At 41.2% G+C, this 27,602-nt stretch overlaps 1 protein-coding gene and 1 non-coding gene across 2 annotated transcripts; both read left to right on the top strand.

The window, feature by feature from the left end:
- NOL11 (nucleolar protein 11) lies at positions 1-27,602 on the top strand. Its single transcript, XM_055242681.2, has 18 exons — positions 1-286; positions 1,869-1,982; positions 2,101-2,157; positions 3,568-3,716; positions 4,769-4,826; positions 6,833-6,977; positions 9,255-9,443; positions 16,812-16,888; positions 18,660-18,783; positions 19,432-19,520; positions 19,837-19,911; positions 20,268-20,452; positions 20,608-20,733; positions 20,883-21,113; positions 21,690-21,768; positions 22,262-22,354; positions 26,877-26,984; positions 27,147-27,602. The coding sequence occupies exons 1-18, from the start codon at positions 146-148 to the stop codon at positions 27,261-27,263; spliced, it is 2,157 nt and encodes a 718-aa protein (XP_055098656.1). The 5' UTR covers positions 1-145; the 3' UTR covers positions 27,264-27,602.
- On the top strand, positions 23,417-23,547 carry LOC129463330 (small nucleolar RNA SNORA38). Its single transcript, XR_008651122.1, has one exon. It is a non-coding gene; the product is annotated as a small nucleolar RNA SNORA38 (small nucleolar RNA).

The following is a 27,602-nucleotide window of genomic DNA, read 5'->3' as shown; positions in this document are numbered from 1 at the left end:
GCTCCTTCCGCCCGCCAGAGGTCGCAGGCTGCGAGAGCAGGTTCCTGGTTTGGCGAGCACTCGCCCCCTCAGGCCCGTTCATTCTCGCGAGAGAAAGCGCGAGGCCTGCCGGGAGTGCGCGCGGCCGTACTTAGGTTTGCTCAAAATGGCAGCGCTGGAGGAAGAATTCACGTTGTCTTCGGTAGTCCTGAGCGCCGGGCCTGAAGGACTCCTAGGCGTGGAGCAGAGCGACAAAACAGACCAGTTTCTAGTGACAGACAGCGGCAGGACAGTCATCCTCTATAAGGTGAAGGCAATAGGTTTGGGAGCGCCTCGACTGCCCTCTCGCCCCTTTCTGAGCGCGGAGCTCGAGCTCAAGTTTCTCACAGCTTCAGAAAGAGATCGTGGAGAAGGCTTAGCAGAGAGCCGGCTGGGCCTGTTGGGGACGCTGAGTGAGGTCTAGAATCTGGCTTGCTTACCTTCCTGTAAAGGCATATTTCCGACTTGCAGGGGCAGAGCGTCTGAGTGCACGTGGGTTAGACTCGGAAAAGAAAGAGAACCTGTGCTTTTGCTTCGGAACTCACGGAGTTGGCCTTGCTAAGATTCCCTCCTAGGGTCTTTATCATCTTAGCCGCCCGCGGGAGGATGGAACGAAGATTGGTTGGGCGGGAGAGGATGACACTGACAGAGTAGGAATAGTGGTTTAGCCCTATGTCTACACTTCACACCCCTCTCTTTGTAGGGGCGGGGAGAATTTTAGAGAGTGAGGGACTTCTTGATAGCTCGGTAAGAATCTTGACTCCAAGTGACTTGTCTGTTGGCATCTCTGGTTCACGCTGGGAATCCTGGAGTTGAGTCCTGGGAAAATCTGCAAGCCCTGCCCCCATTTCAGCCTAAAGCCTGATAGAGAACACTTTCTAACCTTGCTTTTGGTGGTCGCGTAGAAAGCAGTCACTTTTCTCTGGGCTGCTGAACATAGTTTTCCATGTTTTAAAGAAGTTAGCTATCTGCTTTGACGTTTTGAGAACAGGTTGCTAACAGCTCCCTGTACCGTTTTGACTCTGCTGACTCTATTGGGTTTCACTTTGGATGTCAAATAGATTTGCACTTTTGCAGCTCCTGCATGTGAATACAGTGGCAGATTGGAATTGGACAGACATGATCCCTGATGTCCCTACTTAATTTCCCATGCTGCTGTTCAGAGGCATAACTTCCCATGCAGAGGCATAATATAATCAATTTTTAAATGTACTATTGTTTCTTAACAAAGGGTTGCTTATTTACTTATTTAGGAACTTAGTTATATTTTCATTTTAACTACCGTTTTAGGGGTTTGGCCGGGCGCGGTGGTTCACGCCTGTAATCCCAGAACTTCGGGAGGCCCAGATGGGTGGATCACTTGAGGTCAGGAGATCGAGACCAGCCTGGCCAACATGGTGAAATCCTGTCTCTGCTAAAAATACAAAAATTAGCCGCACGTGGTGGCGTGTGCTTGTAATTCCAGAGCTTTGGGAGGCTGAGGTGGGTGGAGCGCAGTGGCGCGATCTCCGCTCACTGCAACCTCCACCTCCCGAGTTCAAGTTCTACTGCCTCACCATCCTGAGTAACTGGGGTTACAGGCGCACGCCACCACACCTGGCTAATTTTTGTATTTTTAGTAGAGACAGGGTTTCACCATGTTGGTCAAGCTGGTCTCGAACCCCTGACCTCGTGATTTGCCCACCTTGACCTCTCAAAATGCTGGGATTACAGGCGTGAGCCACTGCCCTCGGCCAGTAAATTTTTAAAATGCCGTCATTTTAATGGTTTCTTTTATTGATTATAAATTTAATTGCTTTTAATGTTTGAAGTTGACTTCTTGAATATTGTATTTATCTTAATTTCATTAGGTTTCTGATCAGAAACCCTTGGGGAGCTGGTCAGTGAAACAAGGTCAAATTATAACATGTCCAGCTGTGTGCAACTTTCAAACTGGAGAGTATATTGTTGTACACGATAATAAGGTGAGTTTTAAAACTTTTGTATAATATATACAACATAAATGTTGATTATTAACTGTTTGTATTTATTATATGTAAATGGAGAATAGGATAGTTTTTAACTAGTATGTTTTGATTTAAGGTTTTAAGAATATGGAATAATGAAGATGTAAACCTGGATAAAGTATTTAAAGCTACAGTAAGTCTTTGAATTTTCCAACATATTTCTTTAGCTTATTGGTGAATTAGAATCATTCATAATGAATTATGTGTTATTTGTTTTAATACTTCTGGGAAAATAAGCATAAGGTCCTAATCAGGTTTTCATTCTAATTATCTTACAGTGTATCTTGGTAACATGTCTCTGTGAGTTAAGGAGATGAGGATTTATATAATTCATGAATGAGAAATTTATACTTATTTCCATGAGTTTGGATGTTTGGAGGGTGTCTTTTGTGAGAGCAAAATGAACTTCCTGTGCCCTTTCTTAGAATAGGTAGAATAGACCCTGCAAGTTTCATGTATTGTACTTTTTTTTTTTTTTTTTTTTTGAGACGGAGTTTCGCTCTTGTCCCCCAGGCTGGAGCGCAATGGCTCGATCTCAACTCATTGCAACCTCTGCCTCCTGGGTTCAAGCAATTCTCCTGCCTCAGCCTCCCGAGTAGCTGGGATTACAGGCATGCACCACCATGCCCAGCTAATTTTGTATTTTTAGTAGAGACAGGGTTTCACCATGTTGGCCAGGCTGGTCTTGAACTTCTGACCTCAGATGATCCGCCCACCTCGGCCTCCCAAAGTGCTGGAATTACAGGCGTGACCCACTGCGCCTAGCCCATGTATTGTACATTTTTAAGAGTGGCACGTAATACAGTAAAAAATAAAAACATGACTAGCTGTGCATGTTCTACTAATGACCTAGGGTGTGTTCATTTTTTCTTACTTATAAAATGAGGATCTTAAACTAGGTTAATCTTGAAAGTTCTTTCCAGTTCTAAATGTCTAAATATAATTGGCACATTTTAGAAGTGGCTCACAATAGGGCTGATTCAGATATAATGCAGTTGTTGCCTGGATGCTTGAAACTCCTAGCTAGCTAGCTGTGCTGTTCCCTGGCTCCAGTCTTTTCATTTACCTTGAAATTCATAACACAATCCTGAATTTTAAACAGTGGGGGTTTTTTTTGTTGTTGTTTTCCTCACACACGGTGTTAACTTCTTTTTCTGGAACTGCAGGCTGTAGTTATAATTGTGGCCTCATTTCTTATCTAACACCAGAATTGCATGTACCTCTGCATGAATGGCTTATCTGTATCTTTCCCAGTTTTAAGAAACCCAGGTTTTAGCCTAACCTCTAGTAGTCACAACGGGTAAACCAAAAATGAACTTATGGATTAAAGCAGGGACTAGGTAGAGAGGATAAGAGAAAAAGTTAAGTCTTCTAAATGTGTTTTGTGTTGTAGGTTAGATTTTGGAACCATACATAATTATAAAGCAAAATTAACTCAAAATGAAAATAAAGCAGTCACTTAAAAAGAAGCCTTCTCTAAATATCCTTATATTAGGTATAAATTGTTTTAGAATAAAAATTAAAATTTTTTATGTTCTTCCAGTTGTCAGCAGAAGTATATAGGATACTTTCAGTGCAAGGGACAGAACCCTTGGTGCTCTTCAAGGAAGGTGCTGTTCGTGGTTTAGAGGCCTTGCTTGCAGACCCCCAGCAGAAAATTGAAACTATTATCTCTGATGAAGAAGTGATTAAGTAAGTTCCAGTACTTGTAAGTAAATTTATCAAAATAAAAATGCACTGAACATTTTTTTGCCTTGTTCAAAAGTATTTTGGTTATAAACATAATGAAAGTAACCTAATTAAAAATCACTTATAACACATTGACTAAAACAACATCCTAAGAAGCCTCTGGGCATGAAGATTGAAGAAACCATAGAGTCATATGAAGTCTTGACAGAACTGGATACTCAGTTATTTGAGGATGAAATGGGTTATCCCAAAAGACCAAAATCTTTTTGTTCCTCTCATATTGCCCTGACTACCAAGCTCCCATCCTTGTTCGCTGGCTAAAAGTGCATCGTGTTAGTGAAATCATGATGCATTAAGACCTCTGCATTCCCAGATTCTGAAATAAAACTGGAAAAATGACATCAAGGGATAGAAGGACACTTCATGATTTCACGTCTTTCCGATCCTCTTTATTTCATCACGTTTCCTGTTCATTTTACTTGTTTTCTCCAGGTCCACCTGGTAGAATCTAATTTTCTAAAAGTCAGAGTGAAGACTGGTACTTACAACGTGGACAATAACCAGTTATATATTAGACTGACCTGATGAATCCCTCTAAGATGTGAGCAACTGTTTTGAGGGAAATCCTTGGAGGATTTGAGTTCTAGTTGCCGCTTTGCCACAAACTGTGCAGCCAGTAACTTCTCTATGCCTCAGCTTCCTCTATATTGAGACCTTAATGTTTTCCTCAGAACACGAGTCCCAAAAGTAACTCTGAAAAAAATGAGGTAGGGGAGTCAATTTAAGTTTGGGAAGCACTGCATCTCTCCTCTTAGAACTTTAAAATTCACATTATCATCTGGGGAGTTCAACAACCTGCATTTAATCCAGAGCTGCATTTGACAAATGCGTATTCCTTGTGGTATGTGTTTCAAAACACCCAATTAAGTGTTCTCTGATGTCTCTCTGGTTCTAAAAAATATTTAATGAAAACTTTGATTAAATTTTGATTGATATGTGTCTCCCAGCTGGTGATTTTTGCATCCAATAATTTTTCTTTTTTTCTTTTTTTGTAGATGGACAAAGTTTTTCCTAGTATTCAGGCATCCTGTTTTAATTTTTATTACTGAAAAAGTAAGTGATATCTTCAATTCCTGGCCCATTTTGTGAAATTTCTTTTAAAAAAAAATTTATTTAGAGACAGGGTCTTGCCCTGTCACCCAGGCTTGAGAGCAGTGGTGCTACGATGGTTCACTGCAGCCTCAACCTTCTGGCTCAAGCAGTCCTCCCACTTCAGCCTGCCGAGTTGCCCAGTAGCTGGGACTACAGGCATGCACTACCATCCTGGCTTATGTTTTATTTTTTGTAGAGACAGAGTCTCACTGTATTGCTCAGGCTGATCTTGAACTCCTTGGGCTGAAGGGATCCTCCTGCCTTGGCCTTTCAAAGTCCTGGAATTACTGGTGTGAGCCACTGTGCCCAGCTGTGAAATTTCAAAACCTTGTTTTTTTTTTGAGACAGAGTTTCGCTCTCATTGCCCAGCCTGGAGAGCAATGGTGCAATCTCAGCTCACCGCAACCTCCTCCATCCGGGTTCAAGTGATTCTTCTGCCTCAGCCTCCCGAGTAGCTGGGATTACAGGCATGCATCACCATGCCCGGTTAATTTTGTATTTTTAGCAGAGATGGGGTTTCTCCATGTTGGTCAGGCTGGTCTTGAACTCCCAACCTCAGGTGATCCGCCCACCTCAGCCTCCCAAAGTGCTGGGATTACAGGCATGAGCCACTGCGCCCAGCGCAACACCATTATTATTATCATTATTTTTATTTTTTGAGACGGAGTCTCGCTCTGACGCCCAGGCTGGAGTGTAGTGGCGCGATCTCCGCTCACTGCAAGCTCCGCCTCCCGGGTTCACGCCATTCTCCTGCCTCAGCCTCTCCGAGTAGCTGGGACTACAGGCGCCCGCCAGCACGCCCGGCTAATTTTTTTTTGTATTTTTAGTAGAGACGGGGTTTCACTGTGGTCTCGATCTCCTGACCTCGTGATTCACCCGCCTCGGCCTCCCAAAGTGCTGGGATTACAAGCGTGAGCCACCGCGCCCGGCCTAACACCATTATTTTTTTTTGTTTTTTGAGACGGAGTCTCGCTCTGTTGCCCAGGCTGGAGTGCAGTAGCAGGATCTCGGCTCACTGCAAGCTCCACCTCTCGGGTTCACGCCATTCTCCTGCCTCAGCCTCCCAAGTAGCTGGGACTACAGGCGCCCGCAACCATGCCCGGCTAATTTTTTTTGTATTTTTAGTAGAGACGGGGTTTCATCGTGTTAGCCAGGGTGGTCTCGATTTCCTGACCTTGTGATCCGCCCGTCTCGGTCTCCCAAAGTGCTGGGATTACAGGCGTGAGCCACCGCGCCCGGCCACACCATTATTTTTTAAACTAAAATGGGACTTCATTATTCTCTCAGAAGATCTCTAATTTTTTTTTTTTTTTGGAGACGGAGTCTCACTCTTGTCGCCCTGGCTGGAGTGCAGTGTCACGATCTTGGCTCACTGCAACCTCCGCCTCCCAGGTTCAAGCGATTCTCCTGCCTCAGCCTCCCCAAGTAGCTGGGACTAGAGGTGCACACCACTACGCCTGGCTAATTTTTGTATTTTCAATAGAGACGGGGTTTTGCCATATTAGTCAGGCTGGTCTCGAACTCCTGACCTTGTGATCCACCCACCTCGGCCTCCCAAAGTGCTGGTATTACAGGCGTGAACCACCACACCCAGCCTCTAACTTTTTTTTATAACCTTTTAAATTTAAGGCTGGGTGTGGTGACCTCATCTCTATTAAAAAAAAAAAAAATAGTGGAGCATGGTAACGCACACCTGTATTCCCGGATATTCGGGAGGCCGCGGTGGGAGGATTGCTTGAGCCTGGGAAGTGGAGGTTGCAACGAGCTGAGATCACACCACGGTAGTCCAGCCTGGGCCACAGAGCAAGACCCTGTCTCAAAACAAACAAACAAGCAAATTTAATTGGATAAGATGTTTTTAAGTACTCATTGATGTAATTAGAATGGGGTGACAACTTCTGGTTTTAACATATGTTAAAATACTTGGTTGAAATGGGAATATTTATAAAATAACCTTTTTTTTGCAGCATGAAAATTACTTTGCTTATGTGCAAATGTTTAACTCACGTATATTAACCAAATATACGCTCTTACTTGGACAAGACAAAAACTCTGTTATAGAGAGTTTTACTGCATCTGTAGATCGGAAATTCATCTCTTTGATGTCATTAAGTAAGTTTTCTTTCTTTGAACTTTCAGAGATTATAAATAGAGGAATGTTATAGGATAGTGTATGTTTTTGAATTGTAGACTTTGTGAAGCATTCAGTTACAGCCATTTCTGTGCTTCTTTACAGCATTCATGCCTTCACTTTTTTTTTTTTTTTTTTTTTTTTTTGAGGCAGAGTCTCGCTCTATCTCCCAGGCTGGAATGCAGTAGCACAACCTCTGCTCACTGCAACCTTTGCCTCCCGTATTCAAACAATTCTCCTGCCTCAGCCTCCTGAGTAGCTGGGATTACAGGCGCCTACCCCCACATCTGGCTCATTTTTGTATTTTTAGTAGAGACGGGGTTTCGCCATGTTGGTCAGGCTGGTCTCGAACTCCTGACCTCAGGTAATCCGCCCGCCTTGGCCTCCCAAAGTGCTGGGATTACAGGCGTGAGCCACCTCGTCCGGCCCATGCCTTTGCTTTTTGTACTTTGCATGTCTTGCCATGCATTAAATCAGTGATCCTGTGTTTTGAGGGCCTATTGAAGTACTTTAGGTACAGCATCCTTTTCTAACATTGCTTCTTTGTATTTTAGGTCTTAAAATTTACCATAAGGTGGCCGGGCGCGGTGGCTCGTGCCTGTAATCCCAGCACTTTGGGAGGCCGAGGCGGGCAGATCACAAGGTCAGGAGATCAGAGACCATCCTGGCTAACACGGTGAAAACCCGTCTCTACTAAAAATACAAAAAATTAGCCGGGCGTGGTGGCAGGTGCCTGTAGTCCCAGCTACTCAGGAGGCTGAGGCAGGAGAATGGTGTGAACCCGGGAGGCGGAGCTTGCAGTGAGCTGAGATCGTGCCAGTGCACTGTAGCCTGGGGACAGAGTGAGACTCGTCTCAACAAAACAAAAAAGCAAAATTTAACATAAGCAATAAGTAACAATGTTAATACCAGTGAAAAAGAGAAATCACCTTTTAGCTGATAAGGCCCAGGTTCTTTGAGTGTAATTAGTGAACCATAAACTGTCTATGCTTGGCATGGCCCCTCTGCTCCTTTTTTCCAACCGTTAGATTTAGTGTGCCCTTCTTTGAATAGTGACTGAGACAGATGGGCAAAACAAAACTAACAGCAGCTTTGGCCCATGCCAGTTGCTTTTTGTTATAGATTGTAATGCCTTAGAGTCTACATTTATGAAGTGGTCTAAAGTATAACCCCAGTCTTAGGCCTCTAGGGCGGGGAAGAAAAAAAAGTCTCTGTAGTACACTCTCCCTTCCACCCTTCATGGCTGCTTTTGAAGTTGTTCTGAGAAGGTGAAGGAAAAATAAACAAGAGCAATACATAGGAAACATTTCCATATTGTCACAATTAAAAATCTTTGTGAAGTTTTTCAGTGTGCAAATGTTTGCAGTGGCTATTTTTTAAAAGGCGCCTATCATCTTCATATCTTGGGGGCTATTGGAATGTACTTAATGTTTAACTTAATGAACTTTGAATTGAGGAAGTGTGAACCAAAGGGTTATATAAATCTTTATGTAACAATAGCTAGAACCACATGAAACTGCTGAAATTCAGTTGGCCCACAAGAAAGAGCAATTTCATAAGGTTTTCAGGGTGATAAGGTAGGAAGAATTATAATAGACTAAGCATGCTGGCTCACACCTGTAATCCCAGTACTTTGGGAGACCAAGGCAGGAGGATTGCTTGAGCCCAGGAGTTGGAGACCAGCCTGGGCAACATAGCAAGACCCTATCTCTAAAAGAAAATTTTTTTAAATTAGCTGGGTGAAGTGTGTGCACCTGTAGTCCCAGCTATTTGGTAGGCTGAGGTGGAAAGATAGATCACTTGAGCCCAGTAGGTTGAGGCTACAGTAAGCTGTGATCACACCACTGCACTGTAGTCGTGGGCCACAGAGTGAGACCCTGTCTCAAGAAAACAAACAAGAAAGAAATGTAATGTATAGACTAGATGCTAATTACTTTCTAATAAGGGATATATCATTTTAGAGACTAGATAATCTATATTCTGGGCAGTCCCCCTCAATATTTTAAGTTATTACAGGTATTTACAGTTTGTATTTCTTGACTATTACATTTCTTACTGAGATTTTTATTAATAATACTCCTTTCCCCAGTTTAAATTTGTGATACTCTTTAAGAAAAAGCACGGTGATGGGATTGTTTATTTTTCTGTTTGGCTCTTTTATCAAATTGGTAAAATCTTATAAACAACCTAGTACATTTAACTATAAAAGATATAGAAGTATCCTTCAATAACCAACAACAAATGCTTGTTTCCAACAGGCTCTGATGGTTGTATATATGAAACCTTGATACCAATACGTCCAACTGACCCAGAAAAAAATCAGAGCTTAGTTAGATCACTGCTGCTCAAGGCTGTTGTATCTGGTACCGCTCGAAATGGAGTTGCACTCACTGCCCTGGATCAGGATCACGTCGCAGTCCTAGGAAGTCCACTAGAATCTTCTAAGGGTAACTGACATCCAATTCATTAAGAAGGCCTTTGTATGTTTCCTTCACGGTGTACCTTTTAGTCTTCCTTTTCTTTTTCATTTCGTTATTACCCAGACTAATTCATTCTCTTTATCAGCATACTCAATTTTTTTTGTACCTTCCTAATTCTTGAATTGGTTTTTATTTTTATTTTGCATTGATCTTTCAAAAACACTTCTTGGTATCACCACCATGCTCATAACTATAATGTCATAAAGAAATAAAAATGGTGAATATACTAGTCACCTTCATACTAGCCTGCAGATATTTGAAACATTAGTAAGCCTTGCCTTTGAGGATTGGATTCTTGGCAACATTTCACATCATGGAAATCCACTGGACATGGACAGCTTGAAATGTGGGAACTAATAGTGTGCCTTTGGACTCTGTGACTTCTGAACAGGATTCTCAGCACCACCTTGCCTCCTTACCCACCGACTCCCCACCAGACTTCCTAGTCAGTCATGAAGAACATGATTGCTCCTTGCCAGTGCAAGATAGCAGACCTCAGCCTTCACTAGAAAACTCAGACTCTGTCGTTTAGCATAAGTCCCTTCATAGCCTAGACCTTGTCCACCTTTTCCAACCTTTTCTCCCAAATTCTGAGCAAGAGCCCTCTGCCTTACTCAGGCGAGGCTCTCTATTGACCACACATATGATACGCCCGTCCTCACCTGTGTACTTTGTTCTGTGTTTCTCCTGTTTATCATTAACATAGGAGCAAGGCTCAACACCTGTAATCCCAGCAATTTGGGAGGCCTAGGCGGGCAGATCATCTGAGGTTGGGAGCTTGAGACCAGCCTGACCAACATGGAGAAACCCGTCTCTACTAAAAATACAAAATTAGCTGGGTGTGGTGGCGCATGCCTGTAATCCCAGCTACTAAGGAGGCTGAGGCAGGAGGATCACTTGAACCCGGGAGGTGGAGGTCGCAGTGAGCCAAGATCACACCATTGCACTCCAGCCTGGGCAACAAGAGCGAAACTCCGTTTCAAAGGAAAAAAAAAAAAAGCTCCTGCCAGGCAGGGTGGCTCACGCCTGTAATCCCACCACTTGGGGAGGCTGAGACGGGCAGATTGCTTGAGGCCAGGAGTTCGAGACCAGCTTGGCCAACACGTGAAACTCCATGCCTCTACCAAAAATACAAAAAATTAGCTGGGCTTGTTGGCACACAAACCCGGGAGGTGGAGGTTGCAGTGAGCCAAGATTGCACCATACATTCAACCTGGTCAACAGAGTGAGACTCTGTCTCAAAAAAAAAAAAAAAAAAGGAGCTCCTGGTTATAGTATAACTATACCATGTGCCAGCCGGGCGCGGTGGCTCATGCCTGTAATCCCAGCACTTTGGGAGGCCGAGACGGGCGGATCACAAGGTCAGGAGATGGAGACCATCCTGGGCTAACACGGTGAAACTCCGTCTCTACTGAAAATACAAAAAATTAGCCTGGCATGGTGGCAGGCGCCTGTAGTCCCAGCTACTTGGGAGGCTGAGGCAGGAGAATGGCGTGAACCCGGGAGGCGGAGCTTGCAGTGAGCAGAGATCGCACCACTGCACTCCAGCCTGGGCGACAGAGCGAGACTCCATCTCAAAAAATAAATAATAAAATAACTATACCATGTGCCTGGCACTTTACTGAGATTATCTCATTATTTGTATCATTTACTCCTCTAACAACCACATAGGAGGAAATAAAGTTGGTACTATCCCCCTTTACAAAACAGGAAACAGGTATGAGGTAACTAAGTAGTGGAACTAGGATTCAACCCGAACAGGTGAACTCTGTTAAGCCATGTACCCTGCAGCTCTTAAGTCCTGGCTCTTGACCACTTCACTAAGCTGTGCTTCGCCTCTCTCTTCTCCCATCTTCTTCTCTTTCTTATTTCTGCTCTACCTCCCTGCCAGAAAAACCCAGTGGCTACTATAGAGTTTCCTGTGTCTCTTTCTATGCTTTTTTTGGTCCAAGCAAATACTACTACTTAAAGGTTTTTTCCCCTCTTTGTTTAACACAAATGGTAGCACAGCGTACATACTGTTGTGTTCCTTGTTTGTTCACCCACCGAAGATCTCTCAGAGATCATTCTAGATGATATTATTTGTTAATCTTCCTTGCTTTTTGAATAGCTGCATAATATTTCACTGAAGGGCGTCCCCACAGTGTGCTTCATCACTCTCCCATTGCCAGACATGAACCATCTATTCTGTTTTCTTAAATTAAGATGAAATTCATATAACATAAAATTAATCGTTTTTTAAATTTTTTAATGCTCTTTTTTACTTTCATTTCTTTTTTAATTTTTTACTCTCATTTATCTTTAATTTTTGGTAGGCACTTGTAGAAGAAAAATTAAAGTGAAGGAGTCACTGGTGTTTGTTGTGCATCTACTTCTGTCTAGTTTTTTTTTTTTTTTTTTAGACAGAGTTTTAGTCTTGTTGCCCAGGCTGGAGTGCAGTGGTGGGATATCGGCTCACTGCAACCTCTGCCTCCCAGGTTCAAGCGATTCTTCTGCCTCAGGCTCCCAAGTAACTGGGATTACAGGCATGTGCCACCACACTTGGCTAATTTTTTTCTTTCTTTTTTTTTTTTTTTGTATTTTTAGTAGAAACGGTTTCACCATGTTGGTCAGGCTGGTCTCGAACTCCTGAGGTCAAGTGAACCACCCACCTCGGCCTCCCAAAATGCTGGGATTACAGGCGTGAGCCACTGCACCTGGCCAACATCTGTCTAGTTTTAAAACATTTTCATCATGTCAAAAGGAACCTCTGGACCCATTAGGCAGTTGCTCCTCATTCTCCTCTGCCCCCTACCCCTGGTAACCACCAATCTGCATTCTTTATGGATTTACCTTTTTGGGATACTTTGTGTAAATGAAATCATACAATACTTTTTGTGTCTGGCTTAGACTTAGCCTAATTTTTGTTTTTATATTTAGTTTTTAGTAGCACTGAGGTCTTGCTTTGAGCTCCTCCTGCCTCAGCCTCTCAAAGTGTTGGGATTACAGGCAAGAGCCACCACACCTGGCTAGCCAAATGTTTTTGAGGTTCATCCACATTGTTGCATGTATCAGTGTTTCATTCCTTTTCATGGTAGAGTAATATTCCATTGTATATGTACAACACAGTTTGTTATTTGTTCATCCATTCATGGATATTTCAGCTATTTCCACCTTTGGTTATTGTGAATATCGCTATGAACATTGGTGTGCATGCATTTGTGTACCAGTTTTTTTGTTGTTTTTTGTTGTTGTTTGTTTGTTTGTTTTTTTGAGACGGAGTCTTGCTCTGTCGCCCAGAGGCTGGAGTGCAGTGGCGCGATCTGGGCTCACTGCAAGCTCCGCCTCCCTGGTTCACGCCATTCTTCTGTCTCAGCCTCCCGAGTAGCTGGGACTACAGGTGTGTGCCACCACGCCTGGCTAATTTTTTGTATTTTTAGTAGAGACGGGGTTTCACCATCTTAGCCAGGATGGTCTTGATCTCCTGACCTCATGATCTGCCCGCCTTGGCCTCCCAAAGTGCTGGGATTACAGGCGTGAGCCACCGCGCCCTGCTGTGTACCAGTTTTTAATTCTTTGGGATATACACCTAGCAGGGGAATTACTGGGTCATATGTTAATTCCATATTTAGCTTTTCATTTTTTAATTTTTATGGGTATATAATAAGTGTATGTATTTAAGGGGCACGTGAGATATTTTGCTACAGGCATGCAATGCATCATAATCACATCAGGGTAAATGGGGTACCTATCACCTCAAGCATTTGTCATTCCTTTGCGTTGCAAACATTTTAGTTATACTCTTCATTATTGATTGTGTTTAACTTTTTGAAGAACTGCCGAACTCCACAGTGGCCAAACCATTTTACATTCCCACCGGCATTGTACAGTGGTTCCAGTTTCCCTATGTTCTTGCTCACACGTGGCTATTTTCCATAATTTGGATTCTGGCCATTCTAGTGGGTGTGAAGTAGTACTTCACTTTGGCTTTGATTTGCATTTCCCTAATGACTAAGGGTGTTGAACATTTTTTCATATGCTCATTGTCTATGCAAGTCCTTTGCCTGTTTTTAAATTAGGTTGTCTTTGTTGTTGAATTGTAAGTGTTCTTTATATATTCTAGATGCTACACCTTTATCAGACGTATGATTTCCAAATATTTTTTCCCATTTTATAGGTTGTCTTCACTTTCTTGATAATGTCCCTTTGTGCACAAAAGTTTTAATTTTCATGAAGTCCAATTTTTATTTTTCTTTCGTTGCTTGTGCTCTTGGTTCCACATCCAAGAATCCGTGGCCAAATCCAAGGTCTTTTTATAAAGACTTATCCCCATGTTTTCTTCAAAGAATGTTATGGTTTTAGCTCTTATATTTAGGTTGTTGATTCATTTTGAGTTATTTTTGTGTATGGTGTAAAATAAGGGATTAACTTTGTTCCTTCGCATGTGGCTCTCCAGTTGTCCCAGCACCACAATGGTCCTGGCACCTTTGTTGAAAAATCAGTTGGCCCTAGATGACTCTCAGTCTATTACACTGGGCCAGTACCACACTGTTTTGATTACTGTAACTTTATAATCAGTTTGGAAATCAGAAAGTATGAGCTCTCCAACTTTGTTCTTCTTTTTCAAGTTTGTTTTTGCTGTTTAGGCCCCTTATAATTATTCCATGTGATTCTGAAGATTGGCTTTTCCATTTCTGCAAAAAAGACCGTTGGAATTTTGATTGATATTGAACTGAGCCTGTAGGTTGCTTTTTTTTTTTTTTTGAGACAGAGTCTCGCTCTGTCGCCCAGGCTGGAGTGCAGTGGCGCGATCTCGGCTCACTGCAAGCTCCGCCTCCCAGGTTCACGCCATTCTCCTGCCTCAGCCTCCTGAGTAGCTGGGACTACAGGCGCCTGCCACTGCGCCCGGCTAATTTTTTGTATTTTTAGTAGAGACAGGGTTTCACCGTGGTCTCGATCTCCTGACCTCATGATCCGCCCGCCTCGGCCTCCCAAAGTGCTGGGATTACAGGCTTGAGCCACCGCGCCCGGCCGCCTGTAGGTTGCTTTGTGTGGTATTGCCATCTTAATATTAAGTCTTCCAATTGCTGAACACAGGATATCTCTATTTATTTATGTCTTCCTTAATTCCATTCAGCAATGTTTTATAACTTTTAGTGTACAATGCTTTCACTTCCTTGGTTAAATTTCTTCCTAGGGGCCAGGCGCAGTGATCACACCTATAATCCCAGCACTTTGGAAGGTCAAGGTGGCCGGATCACCCAAGGTCAGGAGTTTGAGACCAGCCTGACAAACATGGAGAAACCCCGTCTCTACTGAAAGAAAATACAGAATTAGCCGGGTGTGGCGGCACATGCCTATAATCCCAGCTACTTGGGGGAGTGGGGGTGAGGAAGGAGAATCACTTGAACCTGAGAGGTGGAGGTTGCAGTGAGCCAAGATCATGCCACTGCACTCCAGCCTGGGCAATAAGAGCGAGACTCCGTCTCAAAAAAAAAAAAAAAATTATTCCTAGGTATTTTGTTCTTTTGGATGCTAATATACATGGAATTATTTTTCTCTTTTTTTTTAATTTTTTTATTTTTGGAGATGGAGTCTTACTCTGTTGCAGGGCTGGAGTGCAGTGGCATGATCTTGGCTCACTGCAACCTCTGCCTCCCGGGTTCAAGCAATTCTCCTGCCTCAGCCTCCCGAGCAGCTGGGACTACAGGTGCATGCCATCACTCCCGGCTAATTTTTTATATTTTAGTAAAGACGGGGTTTCACTGTGTCGCCCAGGCTGGTCTCCAATTCCTGAGCTCAGGCAATACACTTGTCTCGGCCTCCCAAAGTGCTAGGATTACAGGCATGAGCCACCATGCCCTGCTGGAATTTTTTTTTCTTAATTTGCTTTTTGTTTTTAGTATATAGGAGCATCTGATTTTTGTATGTTGATCTTGTACCCTGCAACCTTGCTGATTTTGTTTGTCAATGCTAATCTTTTCCTGTGGATTCTTCGGGATCTTCTCTATACAGGATCATGTCATCTGTGAGTAGAGTTAGTTTTACCTCCATTTAAATTTGGAGTTTTGGCTGGGCGTGGTGGCTCATACCTGTAATCTCAGCACTTTGGGAGGCCGAGGTGAGTGGATCACCTGAGGTCAGGAGTTCAAGACCAGCCTGGCCATCATGGTGAAACCCCTGTCTTTACTAAAAATACAAAAATTAGCCGAGCGTGGTGGCGTGCAACTGTAATCCCAGCTACTCGGGAGGCTGAGGCAGAAGAATCGCTTGAACCCAGGAGGCAGAGGTTGCAGTGAGCCGAGATCGTGCCACTGCACTCCAGCCTGGTGGACAGAGTAAGACTCTGTCTCAAAACAAATAAAACAAAAATTGGATTTTTGTTTTTCTTCTTGCCTGGCTAGAACTTGAATAGTAGTGGTGAAAATAAGCCTCCTTGTCTTGTTCCTCATTTTAGGGGGTCAGTTTTCAGTCTTTAACCTCTCAGTGTGGTGATAGTTGTGTAGAATAGCAGTGGTGAAGAAGGCAGGGCAAGCACCCTTGTCTTTTTCCTTATCTTAGGGGGAAAGCTTTTAGTCTTTCACTGTTGAGTGATGGTAATTGTGGGTTTTTCATAGATGCCCTTTATCATGTTAAGAAAGCTCCTTCCTCCTTCCTAGCTTTCTGAGTTTTTTGTTTTTTTTGTTTTTTTTAGTCATGAAAGACTTGGAGTTTGCACAATGCGTTGTGTCAACCGAGGTGATCAAATGGTTATTCCTTCTGTTCTGTTGATGTATGTGCTGCACTGATTGGTTTTCTTCTGTTAACTACCCTTTCCTCCCTGGAATCAATCCCTCTTGGTCATGTATCTTAATATTTCCCGTTGGATTTGGTTTGTTGGTATTTTGATGAGGTTTTTTTTTGCATCTCTACTCATGGAGTTATTTATTGCTCTGTAGTTTTTTTGTGTGGTGTCTTTGTTTGGCTTTGGTATCAGAGCAACCTAAAGCCTGAGTGAATTTAGGAAGTATTTCCTGCTCTTTTATTTTTTGAAATAGTTTGGGAAGATTTGTGTTAAATTTTAAATTTGTAGAATTTACCAGTGAAGCCATCTGGTCTTGGGCTTTTATTTGTTGGGTGTTTTTAATTGTTATTCCTGATTCATAAAGCCCTCCCTTCCTCAGGGCTCACCATTCCAGGCTGCTTCTTACCATGAGCTCTCATTTCTTCCGGCTCCTGTGGCAATCACTGTCTTCATAATTCATTTCTATACTAAATAAAGCAAAACATATATATTTAACTATAACTTCCCCCTTCCCCAAAATATCATATATTTATACTTGGGACTTTTTTCTGAATTTATGTCTTATTTTATAGAATGCCTCTCTGTATGGAACATAAAATTTCAAACACTACAGACTTCAAAAGAGTTACCACAAGGGACCAGTGGTCAAGTAAGTTTTTTCACTTGAGTACTTTCTCTGATTTAGTTATTTTGTTGTGTTTTGTTTTGCGTTTTTTTTTTTGTTTTGTTTTGTTTTGTTTTGTTTTTTTGAGACGGAGTCTTGCTCTTTCGCCCAGGCTGGAGTGCAGTGGCACAATCTCGGCTCACTGCAAGCTCCGCGTCCCGGGTTCACGCCATTCTCCTGCCTCAGCCTCTCCGAGTAGCTGGGACTACAGGCGCCCGCCACCACGCCCGGCTAATTTTTTGTATTTTTTAGTAGAGACGGGGTTTCACCGTGGTCTCGATCTCCTGACCTTGTGATCCGCCTGCCTCGGCCTCCCAAAGTGCTGGGATTACAAGCGTGAGCCACCGCGCCCGGCCTGTTTTGCGTTGTTTTGAGATGGGGCCTCACTCTGTTGCCCAGGCTGATCTTTTACTCTTGGGCTCAAGTGATCCTCCTGCTTCAGAAATTTAGTTATTTTTGTGCCTAATAAATATGCTATAAGGGAAGAGATCTCTTTGGACCTAAATATTTTGGCAGCTTTTCAAACCAGGTGTGGTCGTGTGTGTCTGTAGTCCCTGCTACTGTGGAGGTTGAGGCAGGAGTATCTTTTGAGCCCAGGAGTTCAAGGCTGCAGTGCTGTATGATTGTGCCTGTGAAGAGCTGCTGCAGTCCAGCCTGCACAACATAGTGTGATCTCATCTCTGTAAATAAATAAGTAAATAGCTTGGCAGTTATTGATCAAATTAAGAATTATTTTTTACTTGAGGGATTATGTTTAGTTTCGTTATTGTTGAAATCACTTCCAAAATTCTAAATTATTGCCAGATCTATTAGCTATTTAATAAAACAGCTTTTGTTTTTAGCTGCTCTTTGGTTTGGTCTTTTTACTTATGTATTTTGAACTATACCCTCAAGCTGTTAATTTTCCTAATAAGTCTTTTAGATTAAGTATTAAATGTTAAATGTTACCATGAAATTACATAAAAGTACTTAAAAGAATTAAAATTGAAGCTGAGCAGACTGTGCACTTCCTGAGGCAGGGTTCCTTGTGAGTTTTTTTTCTCCAGTGTATTTTCAGTGCTTAGCAAGGTGCACAGTAAGTTTTAGTTACTTAGTGAATGAATATTCATATACAAATAAATCAAGGCAATAGGATGTTTTGGTAATTTTAATTTGAGGATAAAGAGACAAGGTTTCTCAGCATACAATTTAATTATAATTTATATATAAACAAGTAATTTTAACAAAATTATTCACAATTTTTTATTATGAATAAACTCACTTTTTTATTACAACTTATTATTTGTTTTACCATTTTTTAAATGTATTATTACAAACTTTTTTTTATTTCCTCGTTCCCTCAGGCTTTTTTTTCACATACCTGTCTTATTTTTACAATCATAAGATGTAAAGTGTTAAATTCCGGTTTGTACATTTAGTGCATTAGAAGTTTGCCCATGCTATAGTAGCCTTGGTAATTATTATGTTAGTAGATGTATAATAGTGACTGCATTAATTTTAAGCAATTGAGTTTTTTAAATGTATATGTTGATTAGATTCTTCTGAGTTGAAAATATTCTTTAAATATGCTTCTTTCAGACTTGGGCAAATATAAGAGCCTATTTAATAAGCTCTGCATATAAAATTCTTCTTGAAAGTTGCTTACTTTGCCTTGTTTTTAATACTGAGCACTTATACCGTAAGTGATAAGGCTTTATTGAGTCAGACCTTAGAAGAGAAAAAAATTTGCTTATGTTTTTGGTAACTTTTTTTGTAGCTCTGGTATTATGGAGAACATTTGTTTATGCTACATGGAAAATCTCTAACTGTGATTCCATACAAGTGTGAAGTGTCATCATTAGCAGGTGCTCTTGGAAAACTCAAGCATAGTCAAGATCCAGGTAGAAACTTACTTGTGTTTGTTTTATTAATACAAACCGTTTTATTAACTTGTAGTTTCATATAGATTTCCACAGCCTTCTATTTGTAAAGCTTTTTCTTAATTTTGAAATTTACCACTGTTTATTGAAACTTGTGAACAGGCCAGGCACGGTGTCTCACCCCTGTAATCCCGGCACTTAAGGAGGCAGAGGTGGGAGGATAGCTTGAGCCTGGGAGTTCAAGACCAGCCTGGGCAACATAGTAAGACCCCATACTCCACAGAAAAATGGAAAAAAAAAAAAAAGTTTGAAACTTGTGAACAGTCCAAATTGCAGGTTCTGCTGCAAGCTGAAGAGCTACACTGTGTTTTGAATGCCAGTGTTCTTCTGATTTTAGGGACAATGGGAGAACCGCTAAACAAAATCAGTAATACCTCTGCCCTCCCTTGTTTACTCATGGCCTTATCTGTTAGCTTAATGTTGTTGGACATACAGCCTTTTCACTATATTATGATTTACTTATCTGAGGTTATCAGAATTACATGTACTTCAAAGCCTCTCTTAAATTGTATGAGTGTTTTTTTTTTTTATTGTTCTTTGTGTAATTGTTTAGTTGGGCAAAAAGTAAGTCAAAACATTCCAGAAATTGTGCGTTTTGCATTTTCTTAGGAACTTATGTCATGCCCCATTTTGTAAACTGGGAAACACCTCAAGGATGTGGACTTGGGTTCCAGAACTCAGAGCAGTCAAGAAGAATTGTAAGTTTCATAGTTGAAATTGAAACGTTAGTGCAAATGTTGAAAAACAGAAAAATACTGAATTATTTTAATGAATCATATCCTTACAACTCTTAAAGCTTTAGCTTTAATGACAGGACAGTTTGCGGCTTGAACCCAGTAACCTCACATTCTTTATCCAGAAATGCCCCATGTTGTCTATTAGTTACATATACTTTTAAAAGTTTTTGATGAGAGCAAAAGTGTGCTAATCTCTTTGGAGTGTTTCATATCCCTCTAAATGTATATTAGATCTCTTATATTGTTTTGTGATCCTAATCAATTTACTTAATTCCAGTTAAGGAGACGAAAAATTGAAGTGAGTTTACAGCCAGAGGTTCCACCATCCAAACAACTTTTGTCAACCATAATGGTAAATAATATTGAAATATGAAAAATCAAACTCAAGTGTTTCAAAGAAATCCCATCTACTCTTCATTCTGTCTTATTTTTATGATCATCTTTACAGCTATAGCTAACATCTGTGTAGTATCTTAAGGGTGTCAGAGTTGATCCGATGTTTTGGCTTCTTTGATGCTCGCTATCACCTCATGAGATTGATATGGTGTTAGCCTTATCTCTTTCTCATTTAACTTTGCAGTATCAGCTTCAGCTTTGCAGGAATGCATAACTGTTAGTCATTTGAGAAAATGTTGTGCTAGGAAACTTTAAGTTCGGAGTGACATTCATTAATATGCCAAACTGAATTCTTTAATTCTGCCCTTTCAGAAAGATTCAGAAAAACACATAGAAGTAGAAGTACGGAAATTTTTGGCTCTGAAGCAGACACCTGACTTTCATATTGTCATTGGGGACACAGTAACAGGACTTCTGGAAAGGTGTAAAGCAGAACCATCATTTTATCCCCGGAACTGTCTGATGCAGCTTATCCAAACACATGTGCTTTCTTACAGGTAGCTGTTTGTGCATACCACACTTTATGTGCATAATTCTTCTGATGTTGTTTTTTATAGTTCTAATCTTCTGAAACTCTCAAAAGGCTTATAAATGTTCTGCAGTTGAGAATTTTCTTAATATGTAATAATGATTCAGATTTTTTTTGTCTTAGTTTGTGCCCCGACTTAATGGAGATTGCCTTAAAAAAGAAAGATGTACAGTTGTTACAACTCTGTCTACAGCAGTTCCCTGACATTCCTGAATCAGTCACCTGTGCTTGCTTAAAAATTTTCTTGAGGTAAGTTAGAGTCCAATGGTCCTTTTTCTTCACTACATTTATAATCTGTTACAATATTTGATTTCCAAAACTTTGATGCTTAGGAAATGAAATTTTTCCCAAAAGCTTGGTGATAAGAATTAACCTCTTGCTTTCAACTACCATCATAGCATTGGTGATGACAGTCTTCAAGAAACAGATGTCAGTATGGAGTCAGTTTTTGACTATAGTAATTCTGTACATGATGAGAAAATGGAAGAGCAAACTGAAATTCTTCAAAATGGCTTCAATCCTGAAGAAGATAAATGCAATAACTGTGATCAAGAGTTAAATAAAAAGCCCCAGGACAAAACAAAGGAGAGCACTTCATGCCCTGTGGTACAAAAAAGAGCAGCTCTACTGTATCCTTTGACATAGAGCATCCCTCTGTTTCTCTTGATAGGGTATAGTTATATGCCAAGCAGTAACCAAGGAGTAACTCAGTAATTTAAGGTTTTTCTTTCCTTTTCCAATTGTTTTTTGTTTCTGTTTGAAAATAGATTATGTTCCATGCTACATTAAGTAAGGTTTACTTAAACCTGTTTAATTTAACTAGGCCGGGCATGGTGGCTCATGCCTGTAGTCCCAGCACTTTGGGAGGCCGAGGTGGGAGGATTGTCTGAGCCCGGGAGTCCGAGACCAGCCTGGGCAACATGGCGAGACCCCCATCTCTCCATCATATTAAAAAAAAAAAAAAAAAAAAAAAAGGTATACTAACACAGAAGCTCTATCGATTCTGAAGATCAGTATTCTGAATATTAATACCAATTAAAGTATTCCACATGATCTCCAATGATTAGGAGAGTGGCGATAGAGCTCTTTTAGAGACTTAAAACTTTTGTATAAATTTAGAAAACTAACATTGATAAAGGAAGTTACTCATAAGTTCAATAGAATAGCTTCTATTTATTGAAGTAAGATTTTTCTTTAGTCCTAAGTAATGCAATTCTTCATTCAGCGTATAGCGAAACATTTCTTCTGCCTCATTTGAAAGACATCCCAGCACAGCATATCACGGTAAGTGTTCACCCAAGTTGTATAGAATTTTACTTCTGGTTTAAATATTGCTATTTAACTCTAACCAGCTGTTAGGGCATTCTAAAGGTTATCAAATTCTTTCACGTGAATAAGAGGTTGCCCAGCTCTAATGGCAAAAAATTCTGCTGAGAAAACTAGAGCGATACTAGGGTGATAGACCATGGCATATTCCTGGTGCCAAACTTGAAGGCCAAGTTAAGCTTCCTAAGTTATAAATGAATAAACACTAAAAAGAATTGCAGGCAGAAGGGTTTTCTCTACTCTACCTGTTATTTACAAACAATGAGCTTATCACCACCACTACCCCCAAACCATGGGAGGGACTGCATTTTTTTCATTTTTGTGTCTCCTGATGTCTGGCATATTTGTTTGATGTATAAATTGAACATTTTCTTCAATCTTCGTGATGGGTTTATATAATAGAAATTTTTTCTATCAAAGTGATAAACTGTCCATTTTTTTTCCCATCCAGCTGTTTCTTAAGTATTTGTATTTCCTGTACCTGAAGTGTAGCGAAAATGCTACTATGACTCTTCCTGGAATACACCCACCTACCTTGAACCAGGTGAGATTATTTTTTTACTTTGATTTGGTGCTGGGAAAAATCTGTGAAAAAAGTTGTATTCAAGGTGAGCACCTGCATTCAAGAGCTGATGTCTTGTTTCCTAGGCCATACGAATCTCTTCGCTCATAAAACCAAACCACTGCAGTTAGAAATGGGGAGTCTCTCATTTAGTAGATTTCTAGATCCATAAATCTACACGACAGAATTTTAATTTATCTTAAATTCCTGATTCTTCATTATGACCCTTCCCTTTTCCAAGAATTTCCTTAACCTTGATGGGAGACAACAGGAAGGGGCTGATAATATAGGTTGCCCCCTTAATCATCTCTTAAGAATAAGAGAACAGGCCAGGCGTGGTGACTCACGCCTGTAATCCCAGCACTTTGGGAGGCCAAGGCGGGAGGATCACTTGAGGTCAGGAGTTTGAGACCAGCCCAGCCAACATGGTGAAACCCTGTCTCTACTAAAAACACAAAATGAGCCAGGCATTGTGGTGCATGCCTGTAATCCCAGATACTTGGGAGGCTGAGGCAGGAGAACTGTTTGAACCCAGGAGGCAGAGGTTGCAGTGAGCTGAGATCACACCACTGCACTCCAGTCTGAGCAACGAGCAAAACTCTGTCCCAAAAAAAAGGGGGGCGGGGAGGGAATAAGAGAATAAAGATTAGTGAAAAAATATTCCCAGAGAATCCCATGGTAGTCCCTCTTTAAAAGTAATACTTATGCTGGGTGCGGTGGCTGATGCCTGTAATCCCAACACTTTGAGAGGCCGAGGCGGGTGGATCATCTGAGGTCAGGAGTTTGAGACCAGCCTGACCAACATGGAGAAACCCTGTCTCTACTAAAAATACAAAATTAGCCAGGTGTGGTGGCACATGCCTGTAATCCCAGCTACTTGGGAGGCTGAGGCAGGAGAATCACTTGAACCTGGGAGGCAGAGGTTGCGGTGAGCCAAGATGGTACCATTGCACTCCAGCCTGGGTGACAAGAGTGAAACTCCGTCTCAAAAAAAAAAATACTTATTTAAAAAACAGTAAGAAACATTAAAAAATAATGTATTTACCCTCCTACAAAGGCATGTCTATAGTTCCTTGTCTTTGGACATGTAAGAATTGGAGGCAAAGAAATGTGGACTTGGAGAAATCTGGGGCCAGCTTGCTCCCCGCAGGCTCAAGATCAACCATCCCACATAGAAGCAGTAAAAACAATAAATTGTTTTGGTTTGGTAATATGTTATTCTAACGAAGTATTTTAAACACTTAAGTTGGCTATTCTTCATATAAAAAATAACTTTTTTTTTTCCTTTTCAAGAAGGTAAGGTCTCGCTCAGTCAACCACACTGGAGTGCAGTGGGAATCATAGTTTGGGGCACACATGAATCCTGCCCTGAAGCAGTCCTCCCCACTTAGCCTCCCAAGTAGCTGGGACTGCAGGTACATGCCACCACACCACATGAAAATACATTTTTTTTTCCTTTTTTGAGATGGAGTCTCGCTCTGTCTCTCAGGCTAGAATGCAGTGGCACGATCTCGGCTCACTGCAACCTCTGCCTCCTAGGTTCAAGTGATTCTCCTGCCTCATCCTCCTGAGTAGCTGGGACTACAGGCACGAACCACCATGCCTGACTAATTTTTGTGTTTTTAGTAGAGATGGGGTTTTACCATATTGACCGGGCTCATCTCAAACTCCTGACCTCAGGTGATCCACCTGTCTCAGCCTCCTAAAGTGCTAGGATTACTGGTGTAAGCCACTGCGCCCGGGCAAAATACAGTTTTTTTATTTTAATTTTTCTTGTAGAGACAGGGACTCCTTGTGTTGCCCAGGATGGTCTCAAACTGCTGGGCTTAAGTGATCTTCCTGCCTTGGCCTCCCAAAGCATGTGGATTACAGGCATGAGACACTTACCTGGCCTAAAAATAAGTTAAATTTTTAAGTGGTTATTTTTTATTTATGTATGTATGTATTTATTTGTTTGTTTGTTTGTTTATTTATTTATTTATTTTCTCTTTGAGACAGAGCCTTGCTTTGTCACCCAGGCTGGAGTGCAGTGGTGCGATCTCGGCTCACTGCAAGCGCCGCCTCCCAGGTTCAAGTGCTTCTCCTGCCTCAGCCTCCTGAGTAGCTGGGATTATAGGCCCCCACCACCACCATGCCCCTGTGCTTTTAGTAGAGACAAGATTTCACCATGTTGTCCAGGCTGGTCTTGATCTCCTGACCTCAAGATGATCCACCCACCTCAGCCTCCCAAAGTGCTGGGATTACAGGCATAAGCCACCGCACCCGGCCCACTCAGCACTGTTTTAGACATTTCCTGGACCAGTAGACATAGGTCTGCCTCATTCCTTTTTTTTTTTTTTTTTTTTTTTGAGACAGAGTCTCGCTCTGTCGCTCAGGCTGGAGTGCAGCGACGCAATCTTGGCTCGCTGCAAACTCTGCCTCCCAGGTTCACGCCATTCTCCTGCCTCAGCCTCCCGAGTAGCTGGGACCACAGGCAGCCACCACCACGCCCGGCTATTTTTTTGTATTTTTAGTAGAGACGGGGTTTCACTGTGTTATCTAGGATGGTCTCCATCTCCTGACCTTGTGATCCGCCCGCCTCGGCCTCCCAAAGTGCTGGGATTACAGGCATAAGCCACCGCACCTGGCCCTGCCTCATTCCTTTTAACCAATGCATACTATTTCATTTTACAAATATAAATTAATGTATCTATCAATCCTCTATTGATGGACATTTAAGTTGTTTGCCATTTTTTGCTGTTGTAAATCTTCAGTGAGGATCTTTATACAGATATTCTTGTATATTTATGAGAATGCCTGTTGAATACATTCCCACAAGAAAAATTATTGGATGAAATGGTACATGCATTTTTAGTTTTCAAAATGCCAGACTTTTGAAGAGTTGTGACAGCTACCACCAGCAAGGTCTGAGGCATTCTTTTTTCACATTCTTACTGACATCCAGTTTTGTCAAACTTACTCTGCCAATCATATGGGTAACAGGTGTTACCTCATTTTAATTTGCATTTCTTTGATAATGAGAGAAGGAAACCATCTCTTCTTGTCCATTTATATTTGTTTTTTTTTTTTTTTTTTTTTGAGACGGAGTCTCGCTCTGTCGCCCAGGCTGGAATGCAGTGGCACGATCTCGGCTCACTGCAAGCTCCACCTCCCGGGTTCACGCCATTCTCCTGCCTCAGCCTCTCCGAGTAGCTGAGACTACAGGCGCCCGCCACCACGCCCGGCTAATTTTTTGTATTTTTAGTAGAGACGGGGTTTCACCGTGGTCTCGATCTCCTGACCTCGTGATCCGCCCGCCTCGGCCTCCCAAAGTGCTGGGATTACAAGCGTGAGCCACCGCGCCCGGCTATATTTGTTTTTGTGAATCTTCCTAGTCGGGTTCTTTGGCCATATATATATTGCATTTCCTGTCTTTTGGTTTATAAAAAGTTCCTTTTATATTAAGGAAATTAGCCTTTTTCTATCAAATGCATTGTAAGTTATTTGTCTTTTTACTCTCTTTAGTATAATTTTTGACACTTTTTCATGCTATTAAAATTAAAGTTTTCCTCTATAACTTCTTTATGGCTTACTGTTTAAGGCTCTTCCCACTCTAAGATTATGAAAATAGTCACCAGCTTTCCCTGCTACATGGTTTTATTTCTTGTGTTTAACTCTTTGATACATATAGAATTTAATCTGATATAAGGAGTTCCATAGGGATCAGCTCCCCCTCCCAGATGGATAACCAGTTTCCTGGTTGCTTTCATATTTGCATGTTAACTACACCATTGGAAGATGTAGGACTACATAAGAAACTTTTATAAATGCTTAGTAATAATTCTGGTTTATGGTAACTCATCTATAATACACAACACCTTGTCCTTGGGGAAAATGTATCTTGCAGAACAGAAGATGAGTAGTTATTTTGTGTGTGTGTGTGTGACTGAAAATTATTGAAACTAAAAACTAAAATTTTTAAAAATAAAAAGACAACTACTGGCCAGGCACGGTGTCTCAAGCCTGTAATCTTAGCACTTTGGGAGGCTGAGGTTGGAGGACTGCTTGAGGCCAGGAGTTCAAGACTAGCTTGGCAATAAGGCGAAACCCCATCTCTACAAAAATTGTTAAAAAGTAGCCAGGTATGGTGGTGCATCTGTAATCCCAGCAACTCTGGATGATTGCAGCTACTCTGGGAGGTTGAGGCAGGAGGATCACTTCAGCCCAGGTGTTTGGAGGCTCCAGTGAGCTATGAATTATGCCATTGCATTCCTACTCCAGCCTGGGTGACATAGCAAGATCCCATCTCTAAAATTTTTTTTAATTAGAATAAATTTTTTAAAAGCCAGAAATGAGACTTTTTATATTTCGTAGAAATTGCTCCCTCTCTAAACAAAAATGTTCAGATTTTATTTATAAAGACTTATTTTTCTTATAACTGTTTGATATATTTATGGACTTTGTAAAGTGAATTAACCTGAAGTTAAATTTAAAATCTTAACTTCCTTTTCCTATTCATCTTCAGATTATGGATTGGATATGTCTACTTCTGGATGCAAATTTTACTGTTGTAGTAATGATGCCAGAAGCAAAGAGGCTACTGATAAATCTTTACAAGCTTGTAAAATCTCAGGTTTGTGATTATTTGATCTATACTGATTTTATTTGTACCCAAGTATTACCTGAATTACAATTATTCTTAAAATTTGTCTTTAAATAACTTACTAATACTCATGGAAGATTTGTTTCTATGTAGACATTATGGTAAAAGTTACTCTGAAACTTTTTTCTTTAGGTATCTGTTTATTCTGAGCTCAACAAGATTGAAGTAAGTTTTCGGGAGCTACAGAAATTAAATCAAGAAAAGAATAATAGAGGATTATATTCAATTGAAGTGCTGGAGCTCTTCTGATATTATCAATTCTCCTTCATAGACATTTTATAAAGCTCTTTTATGTAAACTCTTGCTTCATCCAGGCAAGAATGGTGTTTTGTTTGCGACCATCTCGGTGTCAAGAGAAATGTGTCAGTGAGTACCTGGACCATCACTTAACTGATGCTCCGGGGTAGGACTATAGGTTTCACGTGAACCTATTCTAGGTTGTGGACATTGGTGCGGAGAGGTTCTGCAATTTTTTAAAAATATGTAACTGGGTTGATTTTAAGTAAAATTATTTGTGTATTGATAAAAGTCTAATTTCTTATCATGTGTTTTGAATTGTTTTTCTTTTAATAAAAAATGACCATTGAA

Source organism: Symphalangus syndactylus, chromosome 14 (genome assembly GCF_028878055.3).
Source record: "Symphalangus syndactylus isolate Jambi chromosome 14, NHGRI_mSymSyn1-v2.1_pri, whole genome shotgun sequence".
NCBI classification, from domain to species: Eukaryota; Metazoa; Chordata; class Mammalia; order Primates; family Hylobatidae; genus Symphalangus; species Symphalangus syndactylus.
This window is presented reverse-complemented; position numbering and strand designations above follow the sequence as displayed.

What these genes read in the sequence shown, in the direction of transcription:
- NOL11 (XM_055242681.2), top strand. Translation starts at nt 146, where the DNA reads ATGGCAGCGCTGGAGGAAGAATTCACGTTGTCTTCGGTAGTCCTGAGC. An exon ending in CACAAGGGACCAGTGGTCAA is followed by an intron (nt 16,889 to 18,659) that starts GTAAGTTTTTTC and finishes CTTTTTTTGTAG; the next exon opens with CTCTGGTATTATGGAGAACA. An exon ending in CAAGCATAGTCAAGATCCAG is followed by an intron (nt 18,784 to 19,431) that starts GTAGAAACTTAC and finishes GCATTTTCTTAG; the next exon opens with GAACTTATGTCATGCCCCAT.